Here is a 19553-nt window from a genome sequence, read left to right as displayed (position 1 = left end):
CCGCAGCTTCCTAGTCCGCGTTCTCGGGGGGGCATGCCTTTCGTGGCTCGCCGATGCGATGCGATGCGATGCACCAAAATGGAAAAATAAGGCGCAAAATAACTTGAACGTCTTGCGACGAGAAATGCAAGTGCGGACAAGAATAGCGAGGCGGACGCTGGAAGCTACCGCCACCGCCCAGAAGCTCCGCTCAAGACGATGAGAGCACACAGGACGCACCGAGCAGAGCGCGAATCATGGCCTGCAAACGAGTCTCGTTGTCTTTGTGCAGTCATGGACGCGTAGACTTGCTGCGAAGGAAGCACATCAACACCCAGCTTTGTTCCCTGGTTCGGGCCCCTCTCTCGCTTTTCTCTCGCTCTCTCTCTGGTGTCTTGATTGAGATCTGGCAGCGTTGGGCTCGTCGAGTTGGGCAAGCGTATGGACACGATGCGGGCGTGTTTTTACTGCCAAAAAGGCTTGATGGGTCAGTTGGTCAGTACTACCCCCAAGCCTGCCTGTCTGTCTCTCCATGTCATTATTAGATCTTCAGCCCGCACGTTGTTGTTTTCTTCAGGTGATGCATTTGTCGACACCAGGTCAGTGACTTGGGGTGGTGGAAGCAAAAAGTCAAACTACAACTCATTTTGATACAATTTTCCAACGTGTCGAGGCAATCGGCGTCTGTGGCATCTCTAGTATTTTGGTAAGGTTGTTCTAGTAAACTCTGTAGGGCCCAGACACCACCTTTTGAGAACGCTGCTGGCGTTGACTGGCAAAGCAAGCAGCGCAAAGTAGATTGTTCTTGTTGAGGGAGAGGGCCCTTTACCAGGTCACACTGGACCTGCTCCCTGTCTTACGCAGCCAACCGAGCATGCACAAAATATTGATAATCTCAGTATATCATCTCCCTGAATTGGCTTTGACTTTTGGTATAGCTGGCCATCCTCCCTCCCGCTCGATCGTCCTCCTCGAAATCAGAGAAAAGAAACTAGATAAATAAAAAAGAGGCAAGGCCCACGAACACAGAGATATTGCCGAGATTCTTCCTCCGTCTCCGGCAGAAAACAGTGAATCAAAGCAAAGAAATTACCCCTCCATACACATTAAAAAACTCATTCTCCTTTCCTTTTCTCTCTTCTCATCTCTTCCCTTTCTTTCTTCTTCGGAGAGAGTGCGTAGGCCTTTACTGACAGCAACATAGAAGAAGGGTAGTTCGTCCAAGTAATACAGATCGCTCAAGCGATCCCCCACGGGTAGCAGAAGATGGCAACGATTCGGATTGTGTGTGCAAGAGGGGCCCAGGGGAGAGGAATTGAGATAAAAGGGTGCTTGTGGGATGCGGACGCTGTGCAAGAAAAAACAAAGACTCATTGTATAGAGCGGCAAGTACAATTGCACAGGATAAGTTCTTTTTAAACAAGACCGAGAAGCTCAACCGCAAGGAATAGAGACGAGAAACAAGAAAAGGAAAAAGGACCAGCAAAGCAAACAGAGAGTGACCAGAAAAGGCAAAAGAAAAAGAGACCAAACAAAATAAAGAAAATAGAGGACACAAGGGCAAAAAAAAGTCCATGGTAAAATGAGGTATCAATCGCATCCGTCCGCTTCTGCAACTCGAAACTCAATGTGCCGAGCATGCAACTGTTTTGTTGCGCTGAAGAGTACAAGTGCCCCTGATATGCCTCATCATCCGGTTCAAGTAGATATATAATGTACGTGTCGTCACATCGTGCAGTGTACGCCAGCAAGCCTCATCTTGCTCTCTCGCTTCCGCATACCGTCAATTCGTGTCGTGTCGTCTGCAGTCCAGCCGGTCGGTGTAGTCGTCGAGCGGCTCGCGCATGACCAGTGCGCCGCTGCGCACGCCGAATTGTCACGGTATCGAAACAGAGAATCTCTCCACAAATCGGCTAGATTTAGTAGGCCCAAATTTTGAGCTGAGTGGGGGTCAGCATTCCTGTGTACAACAAGCGCAGATCGATGTTACGTACCAGAGAATCCCATGAACCTGTGCACAGGCTGACGCCGTCGTTGCTGACGCCCAGACAGCTGACGCGGTTCTCGTGGCCGACCAAAGAGCCGACCTTATCACCTCGCGTAACATCCCAAACCTGCAAATGTGAGTATTTTGACTGTTTGGATTCGATTGGACTTTTGCGCACCTTGCATTCGTAGTCATCGTAGCCAGCAAACAATAAACGGCCGGAAACGGACGTGGCAACCGAAGTAATGCCGCAGAGAATGGATTCAGACTATGACCAAGGTTAGCAGGGCGAAAAGCGGAAATTGGGTACTTGAGACGTACGCCGTAGACGTTGAGCTCGCGGTCGGCTCGAATGTCAAAGAGTCGGCAAGTGGCGTCGTCGGAGCCAGTCACAAAGGAGTGGCCGTCGGGGAAGAACTGAATGGCGTTGATGTCGGACTCGTGGCCGGCAAAGGTCTGGACGGCCTTGCCAGCGCGAATATCCCAGAGCTTGGCAAAGGCATCGCAGGCACCGGAGATGAAGGTGTTTTGGTTGGTTGGGTTGAGGCTGATGCTCATGACATCGCCGAGATGGTCGGCAAACTCTGTGATGCGCTGGCCGGTCTCAATGTCCCACTTGATGCAGGTCATGTCGCCAGACGAGGTAAGGATGCTGCGATCGTTGATGAAGCGGCAGCAGGAGAGGTAGCCGGCGTGGCCAGAGAGCTCGCGGGCGACGCGCGTGGGACCGTCGCGCTGCTGGTTGAGATTGTATATGGAGCAGATATTGTCGAGACCACCGCAGGCGACAAAGTTACCCGAGGGTGCGTAGGCGCAGGTCATTACCCAGGAGGAGCGGAGGGGAATGGCGTGGACCTTGTTAGTGGTATAGGCATCCCAGATGATGAGCTTGCCGTCTTGTGAAGCGGAGACGAGGTGCCGACGGTCAGTAGACCAATGCATGGCGTAGATTTTGGCAAGATGGCCCTTGAGGGTGCGCTTGGCCTTCATGAGCTGGTTCTTGGGGATGGGCTCGTGAGCCTGTTGGGCAACGGCCCGTACTGTAGACGGCACACATGGGTCAGTTTTGGTAGAGGGGTGGATATGAGGGAGGGATTTATTGAGGATGCATTGACAAGAGGGTGATGGGAGAGTGAGGCAGCAATGTTGGGGCTGGCGGCGTGGCAAGCAGCAGCTTGATGAGGCAGAATAGGAGCAGGAGCGACAGCAGTAAACGAGATGGCGAAGTGGCTGGATGTGAAGAGAACGTACGGGTGGTATCGGCCAATTCGTCCTTCTTTCTCTTGATGCGATCCTTGAGGTTCTCGGCCTCGCGGCGCGCTTGTTGGATGCGCGCCTGCATAGCCTCGGGCGAAACATCGTTTTGGCCCTGGGAATTCATGGCGATGGGCTGGGAAGCGGAGGAAAGTATCGGTTAGGGGTTTGAGCAGCGCAAGTGGACGGTGTGACGAAGATGGATTGGAAAGACCAAGGGTTGCAAGGGGGTTGGACCAACGACTCGGGGTCGCAGGATCGTCGACTTCTTTTCGTGTGGTCGAGGGTCGGGGGGCGGACGGGAGGATCGAGAGGCGTTGGTCGTCGTCAATGGGAGTCGAGATGGATTTGGATCAAGTGGAGAGCAAGCAAGCAGGAAGCGAGCGAGCGAGAGCAGACTGAGCGGCGACGGCGGCAGCAGCAGCAGCAGTAGCAGGAACAGCAAGCAGCGGGCTAAGGAGGACGAGAGGATGGACGATGAGAGAGGCTGGGCTGTGCGAGGCTAGGCTGATGGACGGTTTCTGCTGGCGGGCGTTGGAATGGGAGAAAGAAAATGTGGGGGGGGGAGGGAGAGAGGGGCCAGGCTGGCCGGTGCTTGCTGGGGAGCTGGGGCTTTTGGTGGTCGAAAGTGGACAGGCGACGGACAGTGAGAACTGAGGAAGCGCTAGCAGACAAGCTGGTGGACCAGTGGTGGTGCAGCATCATTACCTGGGTAGGTATTTCAGCAGCAGGCTTAGCATGGTGAGATAGGTACCTACAAGCGATGAGTAACTAGGCCAAAATCAGAGCACTGAGTAGGTACCTATCTAGCTAGTAGCTAATCAGGTCCGGTAGGTACCCGACCTAATCGGTTTAGTGCGGCGCACCACTCCAGGTACAGTTTCTGGGGGTTGATTCGGCTGACTTGGCTCTAGGGTGCCCACTGTGACCCGGGATAAAGGTGGATGTGGGCGAGCTAAACAGAAGCTTCGGTCAACACTCAACAGGGGACCATGGCGGACCGAAGATGGTGGTGATGCAAATTCTGCCGCCCAAACATTCAAAGAAACGATTAACAAACATGCATTGTGACATGTTTATATAGCTGCCGTCCCTGTCCATTTTTTTTTTCTTTCCCTTTCCCACTCACAGATTTACATCGCAATGCATCAATGCTTCCGCGCGATGCTGCAGGGCCTTCATGCCGCATCGGTGGACGCTGTTGTGGATGCCCCTGCGGCTCCCTCTTGCCCCTACGTCCGCACAGCAGCTGAGATTCCCAATTGTTATGGCGCCTGCTGGCCAGGTACCTCGTGCTCCCCATTGGTTGTCTTGTGTCATCTTGAGCCCTCCCAAGGCCGGTCTATCCCACGGCGAATGTAATGGTGGCCAATCGATTCAAACAAAACGACCAAGGCAACAAAGCTCATCTTGAGCACATCCTTGTTGCGCGAGAATTGGCCAAGGTCTACCCACGATTCGACAGGCAAAAAGGACCGACCTCCCTGTCTTAGGGTACCTGTTATCCCGTCGGGGGAACATGGTCCACACCGGGTGCTTCTCTCTCAGACATTCTTGACGACATGCGCAAACATTCAAGTCTTCGAATACGGTCTGTAAATACGGAGAAGCTGTAGCAATATACCGCCGAGGTCCGGCATTCATTATTCCTGTCTGTGATAGCGTCTAATCATGTTATTGCTGGCGGCGCTGCACCATCGACTGCATCTGGCCAAGCATCATGTATCTCCTGCTAGCGCCAATGAATACCTGTGTGCGGACCGAGGGGACGGCAGGCCTGCGCAGCGGTTTTCTCTGCACATCATTGGGCTCTGTGTGTATCCATGGAGCGTCTCTGAACACTGCTGAGCTAAACTACAAGAATTGGAAACGGAGTATCGACAGCTGGTCGGCCATTGTTGGGGATGAGCAGAGCCAGGCGGATGGGGTCTAGTGCTCACAGGCCGTCAATAGCGTCCTTTTAATCTGTTGTGCTCTCTATTTATTCGCAAACTGTAGTATCCGTAAACTGTAGCGAGTATAACAACTAGCACTTTTAAATAGTAACAAACGTCTGCAAGCGAGAACTCCTACGGATACAGTGACTGATGTGCGGATAATTTATTGATTTAGTGATGAAGGGCAGAAGTTGGCCAACTCGGCGATACTTTCTTTACTAGTGTGAACGAGGCTAACAAAGCAAGTACCATCTGAAGCCTGTACTGGTGGGGGCCCTCCTGCTCTATCTCATTTCGCCTCCCTAATACCAGCAATAATCCCTGTTAATAATGAAGAAATACCTAAATACCTAGCACGCCTGGCTTGGATCTAGCTTTTTTATGGGGTAGTCACATTTTTTGCCATTGATTCTTTTGCTCTTATTAATCTCACCACTTCATCTCCATCACCCACCAAACCACAAACTAGTTTGTACCGACCAGCCACACACAAGCCTCTTCCGCAAACAACGGGGGCTCCCTTGCTCTTTGCCCCCCTGATGAGTTATCCATTCATTCTTATTGTCTGCGGGCCATGAGTCTAACCGATCCGTATCAACATCTCCGAGCAAACCACTTTTTCGACTTGCCATTTCGACTTGCCATCTCACGCTCGCTGCGCACATGTGTCAACGACATCGCCAGTCTCAAACCGCCAACATCCGGCGAGTCCTCGTATCCTCTGGTACGCCCGTTCCTCGCACCTGCTCGTATCACAGCAAAACGTGAGCCGATTGATAACGACTGGTAGCTCAATGATACTCCAAGTTGCCCTAACGCCCGACTTGTACAAGGACTCGAGGAGCAGGAGCCACCTGTCAGATGGGATGACAAGCCTAGACAGGAGAGGGACCTCGCTATGTAACACCCGAGGAACAGGACCCACGTCAGCTTTCAGCCATTCCGCCTTTCCAAAGTCGTCTTTCTCCTGTCAACTCAGTGTTGTAAATAAGGTAGTGCTGCCAGTCCTGTCAGTGAGTGTCCTTGGTGTGTGCCGTCCATCATGATCACTGAATGCGCCCGTCTGTAGCCATCTAACTGCAGCAAACTACTCCTTTAGGTGCTTGGCTGCATCATGACGCAACACACCCCAACAAAACCCTCATTGCCACCCTTCTGTTTTTGATTTCTATTATTCCGCCCGGTGGTGTCAATGTCAAGTGCCCAGTAAAACGGCGTCTCAACTTTTCGACTTGCAGGCTCGCTTGTTCGCGTTCTCCCGACCGAGTAAAGTCTGCACGCACCGCAATCCCTGCCCCTGTCATGCACCCAAGCCAGGTCAAGAACAAAATTACCCTTCTTGCCTCCAAAAAAAAAAGCCAAAAAGGAGAGCAATTTCTCGATATCCGACTCGACCCGCTCACCGAGCCCACTAACATGGGCCTACCGGTTCTCACCAGATATGTACTCCCATGTCGAATCATGATTCCACTTACCACCCTGTTCGTTGCCTGCATCCGTAGGCGTACGCACTACTGGGTAGATTTACATTGCATTGAGGCGTGGAGAACGCAAAAGCATCCGTACTCTGCAAATACTGTACAGCATAAATACGAAGTTTGAACCATGAGCTCCAGTGCAGCTGAACCGCATGCAAAGGCCAGTAGCTCGGGCAGTCGACGCATCGAAACGGCAGAAACACACGTTGACAAGTAGAAATTTGCTTTCCACGACCTCGCCTCTAGTTGGTCGTGGACCCTGACTGACCACCGGCGCCCACCTCCTTCCTCGACGTTGCATTTTTCGTGGAGAGTTCATCGCAATCCTTTGCCAGGCTCACACGTCTACGGATACTCGCCGTGCCATCGCTCGACTAAATATGTTCTCTAATCCACTTTGGCTGCTGGCTGCTGAACAGGGCTACGACTCCGAGCCCTAGAGGCGACAATTCGCTATCAATCTGTCGACACCCGCAGCAGTTCGACATGTTCTGCCTTGTAGCATGCGCCTGCAGAGTCGATGAAACGAATTATTGCGCCGTCGCGTGTCCACAAACGATCTACCACTACGCGCCTAGCGACATGATTACCTGTCTCAGTTTGAGCCCCTGATGTCTGTCTGTCACGGCAGTCGCTCCTGGTCCGGGGCACTGTATCATCTATCGCGGACAGCATCGTAGCGGATATTTACTCGTGTCTCACAACACTCTCTCCCGCCGATCACGCTGCTTGTTCCACTTTTGCGACACTCCTTCATAACGAGAACTTTATTTTCTTTTGTTCGTCATCACTTGCATATTTCTGTTCCTACCAGGGATGACGGCTGCGCCTGATGTACAGTGGCTGTCAATGGCTGCAATCAGACTAAAATAGCAGCAACAACTTTCTATTTTTGGACACTTTGATGTGAGCCGCACACACCATCAAGGCTGCTAATAACTTCATATAGTATTTTGTGAGTATTAACCATCAAGTCCCAGACCAGCCCGTTTACGTTAGTCGTAAGTAGCAATAACCCCTAAACCCCTTCAGCGCGTCCTCGGTAAAACGACCTGGTTTGTTGCTGTACCATCATTACAAGACTCAGAAGAGCAATCTAGAGATCTCTACCGAATATATCCGAGCCTTAAAACATCCCGAAGCAGAGTGTAAACACAGGTGTATATAATTAGCCATCAGCTGTCAAGTTGGTATGAATGACACGCCTTCATGCTGCCCCATTCCCGCACATCACAATTCTCTCCCCTGGCCATGAGATAGATGGCAATGAGCAACACCGTTTGAGCCGTAGTGCTCACAGTCAGTGTAGTACCATACTTTGTGATTGCGCAAGGTTCTACTGAGTGTTGGCATCTGCATACCTCGCCTAAAGGCCGAACTTACTCTACCTGTGACGTTTCCGAGATTTTCTATCGGATCAGAAGCAAGATCAGACAGGATGCGGATAATAGTCCTGAGTTGACCAAAGCCGAAAGTTGTCAAGACACATCTGCACTGCCAACTAGCTTCTATTTACGAGGCAGCAAATTTCCATCTCGTGACTCGGGTTCAATCATATCGACCCCCATCTAGACTGCGCGGCTTACATCGTATCGGTGGTGCACTGTTGATTCCTGTGTTCCACGACTGCCTCATCAGCTCAAAAACGCATCGTCTCACAGCGCCCGAATTCTTGTGCCCATTGTAATGTTTTTTTTTTTTTGGCGTTTGTGTGCTTCCAAGCGCCGTACTCGAGGAAGCGTGATTTCGCTCAATGGTGCCTTTTGCTCCAGGTGAAGCCCCCGATCCGAGCCACACAAGCCTCTCACCCAACCAACCAACCCCCTTCTTCCGGATCGTTTGTGCTACATACAACCCACTCGCGCTTCGTCACACAAATGTCATCACGTGAAGGCCATTTGCCCGAGTTGTATCATGGTGATGCCTGAACCCCTCTCCTCTCCCCAGACTTTTGGCTAGCTTTAGCAAGAAGGGACCGGTCTTTCTCCAAGCCTTCAACATTAACGGTTCGCCATGGATTGGAGTCTGCCTGATATTGATAAAGTCACCGTTCCAGTCCCCGCAGTCGAGGTAATGACTGAGGAATGTAATAAAGGCCTAGACATGTCAAAGGTCACACACTATCTTGTTCAGTCCGTGGAAGAAAATCCTCACGATAAAACCCATGTTCCTACGACATACTAACGCCCCGGGGGGGGTTAGGCTGTCTGATAGGCGGTTCGATTGCCTCATGCAAGCCATGGCAGGTGTCCCTTTTGACTGCGACAGTCCTTGGGGCTTTTGGTTCTTCATCGGCAAGGTAGTGTCCAAAGCACTTTCAACGACGAAAGACGCCTCAAGTGGTTCAATTCTGTGCGAATCTCTACGCGAGCATTTATCGTGTTCGCCGATACAGCCGTTTCCTTTGATGAAAAGGAGGATGCTCAGAATGGTGCACTCTACATTTTGGAACTCGACTTCCTAAAGCCTCGGCCCAGGGAGAGTATCAAGTTGTTCTGGAAACCTGCTAGACCCCCCATTTATAGAAGCGTGAGACTGTGTAAGTTGTTTATCTAATGTCTTTTTTTTTTTTTTTTTTTTTTTTTTTTGCGAGTGCTTTTGAATTATGATTCTCATCCTATTTTTGACATAAGGGTTGGAAACGAAAGATAAACCGCCCCTCGCACAGAGTGCTACGTATCCATTCGAGTTTCGGTAGAGGGGAACTACGTCTCTTGTCTTGAGCCAGCTACTTCTTGAGACCGAACCGTGGCATAGCTCCTACGATCATGGCAGTTAAAGGATAGTCTAGAAAAACACCGGATGTTATTAACTTGAGCGTATAGACCCTACAAAAACCCCCGGTTCAAGCTCACTGAAGATTTTGTGTAGTCCATGCTGGGGTGATGGTTTGTTGCCATGATTTCACGTCCACCTGAGTTAGTCGCCGTGCTAGCATTGTCCTGACAAGATCTATGACATTGCTTCATCACCTATTAAACATGCTGATTCGTAGCGTATAATAGGTAAATTGTATTTGAGAGACTATTCTTCTAGCTGCGTGCTCTGTCATCATCGTTACCTCGCGGTGTGTCATTATCATGCTCTTGTCCCTCGCCCACCCACTCTATCCGGCTCTTTCCCATTTATCCTTTTCTCACAGGTTCCACGTATGAAATTCGTTGACAAATTGTTCGCCATGTAAATGCCTGAGTAGTCACATGCAGACTCAGTTCGTCTTGGCCCATTCCCGGAACCACTCGAGCGATTCCGGGTTGGCGACGGACGCGTTTGTCGTGACGTTGATGCCCGACAGAATCTGCTTGACCGCAACCTCGATCCTGCAACACAGCCATTAGTAACTCCTTTCTTGACCGCTTATCCCACGCGACTGTATTTACTTACTTTTTCCCGTTGCCCGTCTTGGGGATGCCGCCGCCAGCCTCCGCCACCACGCCCGGAACGTGACGCGGGCTGAGCTCAGCGCGTATCTTGGCCTTGATGCGCGTCTGTAGCTCCTCGGTGAGCGCGCTGCCGTCGACGGGCACGACAAAGAGGCAGACGGTCTCGTCTGCGTCCGTCTCCCGGCGGCGCCCGACGCACACGGCGTCGTCAATGTCGGCGGCGAAGAAGCGCGTCAGGATGTTGTAGATTTCGGCGGAGCCGAAGCGCACGCCGGCGGGCTTCAAGACACCGTCGGAGCGGCCGAGCATGACCAGCGCGCCGGTGGCCGGGTCTGGAATCTTGACAAAGTCGCCGTGGTGCCAGACGGGGCCGTCGACGCCGCAGACGTCTCGGAAGCGCGCAAAATAGGCGGCCTCGTACTTGCTCTGGCCTGAGGGTCCGAAAAAGGTGAGCGGCTGGCAGGGAAAGGGGCGGACGCAGACGAGGTCACCTGGCTCGCCGGGAGCCAGGTCGGCGCCGGTGGCGGGGTCGACGGCGCGAATGGCCATGCCGAGGCCGGCGCACTGAATCTCGCCGACGCGGACGGGAAGCAGCGGGCAGGGCGCGCCGAAGAGGGAGATGATGTCGGTGCCGCCGGTGATCGAGGCCAGGTTGACCGTGGCGGGAAAGGCGCGGTAGACGAAGCGAAAGGTCGAGGGCGGGAGCGGCGAGGCGGTCGAGTAGATGGCCTGCAGCCGGGAGAGGTCGAGGGTGGGGTCGTCGACGGGGCGCACGTCGGCGGCCTCGAGCGCGGTGAGGTAGGCGGCAGATGTGCCAAAGTGGGTGACGGCGAGGTCGGAGAGGACGCGCGGCAGGGAGAGGTGCGCCGACGGGCGGAAGGGCGAGCCCGAGTAGAGGACGAGAGTGGCGCCGGCGGCGAGGGCGCCGACGCTCCAGTGCCACATCATCCACGACGTGGTGGTGTAGTAGAGCATGCGCGAGGCCGGCGTCAGTGAGCAGTGCAGCACGTGCTCCTTTTTATGCTGCAGCAGCGTGCCCAGCGCCGTGTGGACAATGGCCTTGGGAAGGCCCGTCGTGCCGCTCGAGTACAGCACGTAGAGCGGGTGCGAGGCCGGGAGCTGCGCAAACTCGAGGGGCGCGTCGGCGGGCGCGGGAGCGGCCTCGAGGAAGGCCCTGTAATCGACGGCGCGGACGCTGTGCGCGACCAGCTCCTCCAGACCTAGGTCGCCGGAAATATTGCCAATGACGATGACGGTTTCCAGGCCCGTGGGCCGCAGCGCGGCGACAATGTCGTTTGTCTTGGCGGTGCTTGGCCACTGCTTGCCGTTGTAGACGGTGCCGTTGTCGGCGAACAGCACCTTGGGCGCAATCTGGCACAGGCGGTCCAGCACGGCCGACACGCCATTGTCCGGGCTGATGCCAGTCCAGACGGCGCCGATCGACGCGGCCGCCAGCATGGCGACGAGCGCCTCAACGTGGTTGGAAACGTAGCCGGCGACGACGTCGTGCGGGCCCAGGCCGGCGGCGCGCAGGCTCGCGGCGCAGCGCCGGACCGCCTCGCGCAGCTCGGCCCACGACGTTGTGCGGAGCGTGCCTGGGAGCTCAGTGACAGAGAGGACAGCGGGTGCGGCGGCCGATAGCGGCACGGGCGGGAACAGCAGGTTCTCGGCAAAGTTGAGACGGGCGGTACCGAAGAAGTCGGGGCGGGGAAACATGGGGGCGTGGTCGGGGATGACCTGCAATGTGTGTTAGTCGATTCAGTAACGAGAACAATGAAGATGAAGATGGGAGAAACACATGCCTCGTGGGCTTCTTTCGAGGCGACAATGCCAACAAAGTCCCAGCACGCGCGCCAAAAATCGGCGATGCGATCAATGGACCACCGGTAGAGGTCGGGATACCCCGCGAGGGCGAGGTTGTGCTCGGCGTTGACGCGCTGGATAAACTGCCACATGGGCGTCGAGGTCGGGTCGGGATGGGTCCATAGCACTTCTGCGAGCGCAGACGCGTCCTGCGGAACGGATTGGCCCATGATGGTTTTGGGGGCAAGAGAGAGCGTGTTGCCGTGTGTGTTTGGAAAAGGCAAAGAGCAAGCTCCGGTTCCGTGGGGTCGGAGTGATGATGACTGCGTGGTGGGGTTTACTCGCGGGGGGGCAAGTGTCACAACAGAACGGGCGATGGTCTATTTCGGAGAATTTATGCGAACGATATGACAAGAATAAATGGATGAAGAGACGATATAATAAAGCATGACGTGGACCGAGAAATGAAAATAAAGTCTACAGCCCGATCTGGGGGGGAGAAGCCAAGATGGCATGGGGCCGTAATAAACGGCGGTTTATTCAGAGCGAGGCGGAGAAAAAAAGAAGAAAAGGCCAGGGTCCAGCTCCGCTGTTATCCCGTTGCAACCCGAAGTCAGCGCGTGGGAAAGTCTTCGGCTTTGGAGTTGGAGCGCCCGCTAGGAGGTTATTCAGCCGCCGTCGGCAAGCATTGGGTGATTTACATATATACATACCTGCCCAAGTTTCTGATCTCATTGTATGCCCAAAGGTCGAATGTCTCTAGAGAAGAGAAAAAAAAAAAAAAAAATCCGAAAACGCGACATCGTACATGCGACGACTTGTAGGCCGAATATCTCGTACCTACGCCGGGCCGCCTTTTGCGCTACCCGCTCTTAGCACCACCACACTTTTAATCTATTTATTCTCAGCGATGGACGCTGCAGCCTGGATGCAGCTAGGCAAGCAAGCCAATGCAAGGGGCAGACGCTCTATTCAATTTAACAAAGGAGATGCAGACGGTTGCGTGCCGATTGGGTGACTGGTTCACCAAACTAATAGCATCACGATATTGGAAACAGTGAATCATGTTGTCGACAAGTCGGCTTTCTAGACAAACGCCCGAAAATAAAACAACAAAAGTGTCCATCGTAATTGAAGACCGCCCTAGATATCGGACAGCTAAAGATTAGCCTCTAGACAGCCTCATTGGACCACGAAAAGGCTGGGATACCTCTGCCGGGTAGTAGTGTACATTGTCGCATGGACCTAGTGCCATCCTTATTCTTCCTAAATTTCTGGCTCTGCTGATTCAAACGAGTTGTAGCTCCAAGTCAAAGACATCTGGATAATGGCCATGGTCAAGGCAAAAGATACTGTGATTGCCAAGCTTGTCGGCTCTAGGCAGCCATCACGAGCCGCCTAAGCCTCAGCAAAGCGGTTATATTCAAACTCTACAACTTGATCATTATCGTACATCCTGTCGTGGTTTTGCCCTCGTCACGTCATATACAGACTGCTTCAGAGCTGCTTCGTCATTGTAAACCGGTTCACTATAGCATAAGAAAGTGAGAAGATTCAAAAGATTGTATATCTAAGTGCATGAAAATTTGCAAAATAAGAGAAAAGTATATTCCTTCAATGATCTAGCTTACCCCGCGCTTCGGCGCAGTTTGCCCTTCTTTTGTCTTCGTACCTCATCAACTCCCCACTTCTTCATCATCATCATCATCAACACCGTCCGCGCTCTCTATGCAAATCCCAATCGTCAAAAGATTCGTTGTACATCATGTAGTGTGAGTAAATATGTAAAGCGCATCGACGTATATTCCGTTTACTGGGCTTGGCATTGTGGTTGACCGTCTTCAGCGTCCTCGTCTTGCCATTCGCCGCCGCCGCGGGGGCCTTCCGAGTTCTCGCCCATCTGAGATATCATTAGCATCGCTTCGTATTTACTGGGTCAACACCAACTTACGGTTTCAATGTCAGCGTCAGAGTCATACTCGACTTCATCCACTTCTTCCGTCTTGGGAGCTGGGAGGGGCGGCGGCAGCATCTTGAGTAGGGCATCGTAGGCGGCGGGGTCCTTGAGGAAGCCGTTCTCGGGGAACTCGACGGTAACCAGCAGGTACAGGTCACCCTTGGCATCGCCGCGCTTGTAGGGCATGCCTTCACCGGGGACACGAAGGCAGTCACCGGGACGCAGGAGCTGTCCCTGCTTGCGCTCGATGGAGATGCCGCGGCCGTCGAGGTGCTCGAGCACGACGCGGTTGAAGCCACCAAGGGCCTCGCTGAGGGAAATCTTGAGCTCGGCGGACAAGTCGTTACCGAGACGCGAAAAGACTTCGTGGGGCTCCTCGGCGAGGGTAAAGATGATGTCACCCGGTATTTGGTCGGGGAACTGGTCAGCCTCGCCTTCGAGGACGATGCGCTCGCCCTGGACGGAGCCGCGGGGGATATAGAGCTCGAGGACCTTTTTCTCCTCGACGGTGCGCTTTCCCTTGCACTTCTTGCAACGGTCCTTTTCCTTGAAAACGTTGCCAGCGCCGTGACAGGCATCGCAGAGCATCGTCTCGCGGCGCATCATGCCGGGGCCGATCTGGCGGATGGCCTCAACGATGCCCTGACCGCGGCAGCGCGAGCACGGCTCGGCCTTGGCCTTCTCCTTGCCGCCAGTGCCCTTGCAGCCGCCGCAGAGTACCTGCTTGTTGGCGGCAAACTTGACCGTCTTGCCGCGGTAAAGCTCCTCGAGCGTCACCTTGTACTCCTGCTGCTCGTCGGGGCCCTTGCGAGGGCGGCGGGGGCCGCCGGGGCCGCCGGCACCAGCCATGTTGAAACCAAACATTTGCGAGAGGATGTCGTTGAGGTCTGCTTCGGGGCCACCGGGACCGCCGCGCGAGGGGTCAAAGGCAGCCATGCCGTGTGTGTCGTAGAGGTGGCGCTTCTGTTCATCGGCGAGAATCTCGTAGGCGCGGGTCACCTCCTTGAATTTGACCTCGGAGGCCTCGCGCTGGTCCTCAGGGACCTTGTCGGGATGGTACTTGAGGGCGGCCTTGCGGTAGGCCTTTTTGATCTCGTCGCTAGACGCAGTCTTTTCGATGGAGAGCACCTCTGGATGGCGGGAGACGAGCCGCTTGGTTAGCAAAGGCGCCCACGATATGTCAGGCTGCGTTTCGTGCGTTGGGCAGACTTACCATAGAGGTCAATCTCTACCTGGCCTTCGGCGCCAGGACCTGCGGTTCTGTCGGCCATGTCTATATGCGTATTTGGGAGGATGTACTTGTATGATGACGAAAAAAAGTAGCAAAGCGAGGCGGGCTTTTTAGAGGGGACTGTCTGTTGAAAATCTGTGGTGGGGTTATCGCTGTATCGCTATCTGTGAGAGGCTAGTGCCGCCCGGCAAGCCGCCTTCTCCGTCAGCGAGCGCCCTGTTTGGCTGGTTGGCTGGCAATGGTGGGGAGCCGCAAGGCAGCCGCTGCCTGCATCAGCCACAGCATGTGCAAAATCTACCTTGTGTCGAGTACCTGACGGCCCAATTCTGAACAGTGTAGCTTGTAAAGCGGTACCATCATGAGATGATAGTATGCGTGGCAAGTTGGAGAATTTATATTCTATTCATTTCGTCGAGTTTCCTTGACGTCAGACGGCTCCGCCACGTCCCCGTCTTGTGGCGGCCTGCTTGCAAATACAAAGTCGTCGTGACGCCTTCCCCCTGCGCCACACGGACAAGATTGTGCGAATGATGGGGGCAGCAAATGCTACAATACAAGCCCACACGGGCTCCCGTAGCAGTCTAGGTCGGGCGCAGAGGGAGTTTGCTGAATTACGTCCTGTTTGTCATGGACGGTTTCACTCTTGATATCAAAATCGGCGGATAATCAGGCACCAAAAATTAACCTTTATTTCAAACTACCTACCTTGCAGCATCTCGTCCGCATCAATAGCTGCCACCCGCTTAACAATAACCCCGCCACAAGGCCAGCCCCACCAATATGTCACTTACCTCATAACCTCGAAAAACATACATCCTTGATCCTCTGCTTTTACTGAACACGCCTTCACCACATCACCCTTCTGACAATGTCTCGCAAAGCCGTCGGAATCGGCGCCCTCGACCGCTCGCGCCTCACCTCTGCGCAATACGCCTCCCATGGGTCCTCCCTTCGCGCTACCAACGCGCAGGCCCTCGAAACCCAACTCTCCGTCTTCCGAACCCTCCTCCAGCAATTCGCGCAGACGCACGCCAAAGACATTCGCTCCGACCCGTCCTTTCGCGCGCAATTCGCGCGCATGTGCTCCGCCATTGGTGTCGACCCTCTCGCCTCTTCCTCTTCGTCCTCGGCCCCCTCCTCGTCGGTCTGGGCGCAGCTCCTCGGCAAGACGGTCAACGACTTCTACTTTGACGTGGCCGTGCGCGTCGTACAAGTATGCGGAGCGACGCGTGCGGAGAACGGGGGCCTCATCTCGCTGGCTCAGGTCTGCGAGCGCGTGTCCCGGGAAAAGGTCGCCGGCGGCGGGGCGAGCGTCTCCGAGGACGACGTGCGCCGCGCCGTGGCCACGCTGGCGCCGCTTGGGGGCGGCTACGCCGTAGTGGCGGTGGGTAATGCCGAGTACGTCCGGAGCGTGCCGCGCGAGCTGAGCGGCGACCAGGCGGGCTGCGTCGAGGCCGCGCAGGTGCTGGGCTACGTGAGCGTGGGCATGCTACGGGATAACCTGGGATGGGAGGCGGCGCGCTGTAAGACGGTGATTGAGGACTTGGTTGCGCAGGGCATGCTCTGGGTCGACAAGCAGACGGGAGGCGAGTGGCAGTACTGGAGCCCGGCTTTTATGGCGGGGATAGACGGGGCAAGCTGACGACGAACCAATACCTAACGAGCCAATGACATGTACACAAATAGAGGCGCTTAGAGTGTTTAGTCGGGACCTTGGGACTATTCACGCATGGACCATAGATGAGATACCCTTGATTTTACCAAAAGAATACCCTTATCCAGATACCCTTGTCCAAAACATATTCATAAATAGTTGGCATTCAATAAATACTTCAAATAAATCAGCACATCCGGCCAAAGAAATTTATACAAGGCCCATACGCGCAAACAAACACCATTGATTTCGTCGTCCGTGCCCCTTGTCCCATATACATCCTGCAACTAGTCAGAGCGACTATTGTCCCTGCAGCCGCCTTGTCCATCTAGAGAGTTGCTCTGTACCCCAGAGGGAAACTCATCGTCTCAGTGTGCCGTCCATGATCTAGTCTCCTGCAGGCCGGCAGACAGATGGCGACAGGCCACCCGCACATGCTGCTATCCAGTCGTGTCAGGCACTATAATTAGTAGGGAGGGTTGGGGCCACCCATGGGGCCACCCATGGGACCGCCCATGCCGGGAGGAGGGTAATCGTCGGGTCGCCCCATGCTGCTGCGGCCGTCACCAAAGTGCTTCTTGCGGAGAGCGGCGAGACGCTTCTTCTTGGTGGTGGTGTTGACATATGTGCCAATGACGAAGCCGATGACATTGAAAAAGGGCACCCAGAGGTGGTTGGGCAGGAACTGCTGGGCAAAGGCCAGGGACAGGGGCGAGACAACCCATGAGACCTTCATGACCTTCCAGAAGCCGACCTTGACGGTGGCGCGAACCTGGTGGAAGGTGCGGGCACCGGCGATAAGGGCCATGGCAACGAGGTAGATGCTGTTTTGAATGGGGGCAATCTGGTAAAGGTATTAGCGGGTTTCTGTGGTGGCGTGAGAACAGACCGAGGAAGGGCGCGCAACGTACCACCAGGTTGCTGACGATGATCTGCAGAATCTTGGCCTTGAGGCTGGTGCGGTTGTGGAAGACCTTTTGCAGCATCCAGATGAGAACGTGGCCAATGGGGGCGCTGACGAGGGCACCGTAGGCTGCCATCTTGGGAACTCGCGAGGTAAAGTAGTGGCCGTTCTTGTTGCGATCCTTGGCGAGGAAAGATGCGAGAAGCTCCTGGAGGCCGGCGAGGCCACCAGCGGTGAACATCTTGGTGCGGAGAGGGTTGGACTCGAGCTGCTTGATATAGGCCTAGAGTTGGGACGAGACATGATTAGACGATGGGTAAAAATGAGGGCGTCGCGAGGGCAGCGGTTTAGCTTGGCTGCAAGACAGCTCAAGGGGAGGGGGGAGAAGAGATACGCACAGCAAGATAGCCCTTTGTTCCAGCATTGCCGACACCTCCCGTCAGAGCAGTGCCGAGCTTCTCAGCGAGCGGATGCTTGCCGCTGGTGCCCGGAATATGAGTGCTCTGAGCCGCATTGCCGGCGACGCTTTGCGCGGTCTGTCGGAATGTATCCCTCTCAAACTTGACCGACATTATGGGCGGAAAGGTAGGTAGGTGGTTTGTGGAATTTCGGCTAGGAATGCGGAAGCGCAGTCTTTCAGGGACTAATCGTCGTGCAAGGTCGGCTGGGCGCGGAGAGGAAGGAGGGGCCTAAAAATAGGCGTCTGCTAGAATTGTTAGATGGACAAGTGCATAGAGGCTTTTTTTTTTTGCTCCTTCTCCGTGCGCTCTCTTTTTCGGCCGTCGTCTTGGTCGCTGGGTCTTGGGCTTCAATGCGAGGCGCGGCGGTGGTGCCTTGTGTGGTAGCGACCCAACTGGGTTTGTTTACAAGACGACACGCCTTGGGGGGCGGAGCGACACCGGGCGCCCCAGGCCAACAAGAACAAGTAGAGCGGGAGCAGGCGACAAGGAAGGAGCAGAGCGTGGAGGACGTACATAGCAGGAGTTGCGGCGATGTAGTTAGGGCGTCCAGCAGCGATTGCACAAACTGGGCGCGATGGTTTGAAATTAATTCGGATTGAAGGAGAGGAGGAGAGCTTGGCCGGGGGAGGGGGGAGGATAGGTAGGTTTTGGCACCGATGAGTCGGTTCACGCCACCAGCAATACTAAGCGTGGTTAGCCTGGGTAAATAGGCCAGCACCCAGTAATTAAAAATGGAAGCCAGTGAAAACGGTAGTGTTGCGCAGGACAGCATGGGCTGCTTCTGCGGCACAATTGCACTACCGAGACTTGGCGGAGACGCCCTCATGCCCTGAAGCTGCTAGAGAGCGCGCGAGGCTACCTGCCACGGAGCGTTACGACTGCTGGAGCTGGAGCTCGGCGAGTCGCGATGGATGCTGGACGGGGGCGGCCTTTTTGGGTGAGCCTTGGTTTCCGTCAATGCAGTGGAGTCTCAAGACATTTCCTATTGGCTGCTACCCCTGTGCCCCATTACTTTCGAGGCTCTGTTGCGCCCCTGGCAACCGCTAGCCACAATGTCTTTGTTGACATTTGCTCGCCGCGTTACCAGTATTAAATGGGCGCGACTTTAATGAATACCTAGGTGCGCAAAGTCGCCCGCCAAGGAAACACACGCAAAGAATGACCTCGTTCCACTGCTCGCTTCCAGATCTGCCGTCGATGGCAGCCTTGCTTGTATGGGTCTTTGCCGAGGTATTTCTGCATTTCTGGTGGGCACTTGTCGGCCGACACTGTCCAAGGTACATGCAAACACTTGACTTTTTTGACCGTTTGCTAGCGCCACCTGTTCATTACCTCAGATGAGGCTATTCCGAGCTCTCATGATGAAAATAGTAGATCTGACTTACATCGCCTGTTCTGCTCGTATCCATACCCGCAGCTACTTTACATTCCTTGGTCGTACAGCGTTTACTAGACTTTACCTCTTGTCCGGTCAGGCCCTCTGCCTCTGATGACCAGCCCTTGCAATAATTGACAGCTGCCGCCC

General features: G+C 54.5%; 5 protein-coding genes across 5 annotated transcripts; 1 reads left to right on the top strand and 4 right to left on the bottom strand.

Moving 5' to 3' along the window:
* Positions 1 to 1898: 1898 nt before the first annotated feature.
* Positions 1899 to 3347, bottom strand: BBA_03738 (heterotrimeric G protein beta subunit; the record flags this gene model as incomplete). Its single annotated transcript, XM_008598835.1, has 5 exons — positions 1899 to 1919; positions 1974 to 2093; positions 2145 to 2234; positions 2288 to 3006; positions 3218 to 3347. 5 exons carry the CDS (start codon positions 3345 to 3347, stop codon positions 1899 to 1901), a joined length of 1080 nt encoding a protein of 359 aa, XP_008597057.1.
* A 6496-nt stretch (positions 3348 to 9843) lies between these two features.
* On the bottom strand, positions 9844 to 12051 carry BBA_03737 (acetoacetate-CoA ligase; the record flags this gene model as incomplete). The annotated part of the gene is made up of 3 exons (XM_008598834.1): positions 9844 to 9955; positions 10020 to 11755; positions 11815 to 12051. 3 exons carry the CDS (start codon positions 12049 to 12051, stop codon positions 9844 to 9846), a joined length of 2085 nt encoding a protein of 694 aa, XP_008597056.1.
* A 1580-nt stretch (positions 12052 to 13631) lies between these two features.
* On the bottom strand, positions 13632 to 15049 carry BBA_03736 (chaperone protein dnaJ 2; the record flags this gene model as incomplete). Its single annotated transcript, XM_008598833.1, has 3 exons — positions 13632 to 13721; positions 13773 to 14908; positions 14992 to 15049. 3 exons carry the CDS (start codon positions 15047 to 15049, stop codon positions 13632 to 13634), a joined length of 1284 nt encoding a protein of 427 aa, XP_008597055.1.
* An 828-nt stretch (positions 15050 to 15877) lies between these two features.
* BBA_03735 (vacuolar-sorting protein SNF8) lies at positions 15878 to 16651 on the top strand (the record flags this gene model as incomplete). Its single annotated transcript, XM_008598832.1, has 1 exon — positions 15878 to 16651. The coding sequence occupies one exon, from the start codon at positions 15878 to 15880 to the stop codon at positions 16649 to 16651; it is 774 nt and encodes a 257-aa protein (XP_008597054.1).
* A 478-nt stretch (positions 16652 to 17129) lies between these two features.
* BBA_03734 (Mpv17/PMP22 family protein) lies at positions 17130 to 18139 on the bottom strand (the record flags this gene model as incomplete). The annotated part of the gene is made up of 3 exons (XM_008598831.1): positions 17130 to 17507; positions 17575 to 17850; positions 17966 to 18139. 3 exons carry the CDS (start codon positions 18137 to 18139, stop codon positions 17130 to 17132), a joined length of 828 nt encoding a protein of 275 aa, XP_008597053.1.
* Between the last annotated feature and the right edge of the window lie 1414 nt (positions 18140 to 19553).

The sequence above is a fragment of the Beauveria bassiana genome, assembly GCF_000280675.1.
Source record: "Beauveria bassiana ARSEF 2860 unplaced genomic scaffold BBA_S00008, whole genome shotgun sequence".
In the NCBI taxonomy this organism is placed as follows: Eukaryota; Fungi; Ascomycota; class Sordariomycetes; order Hypocreales; family Cordycipitaceae; genus Beauveria; species Beauveria bassiana.
This window is presented reverse-complemented; position numbering and strand designations above follow the sequence as displayed.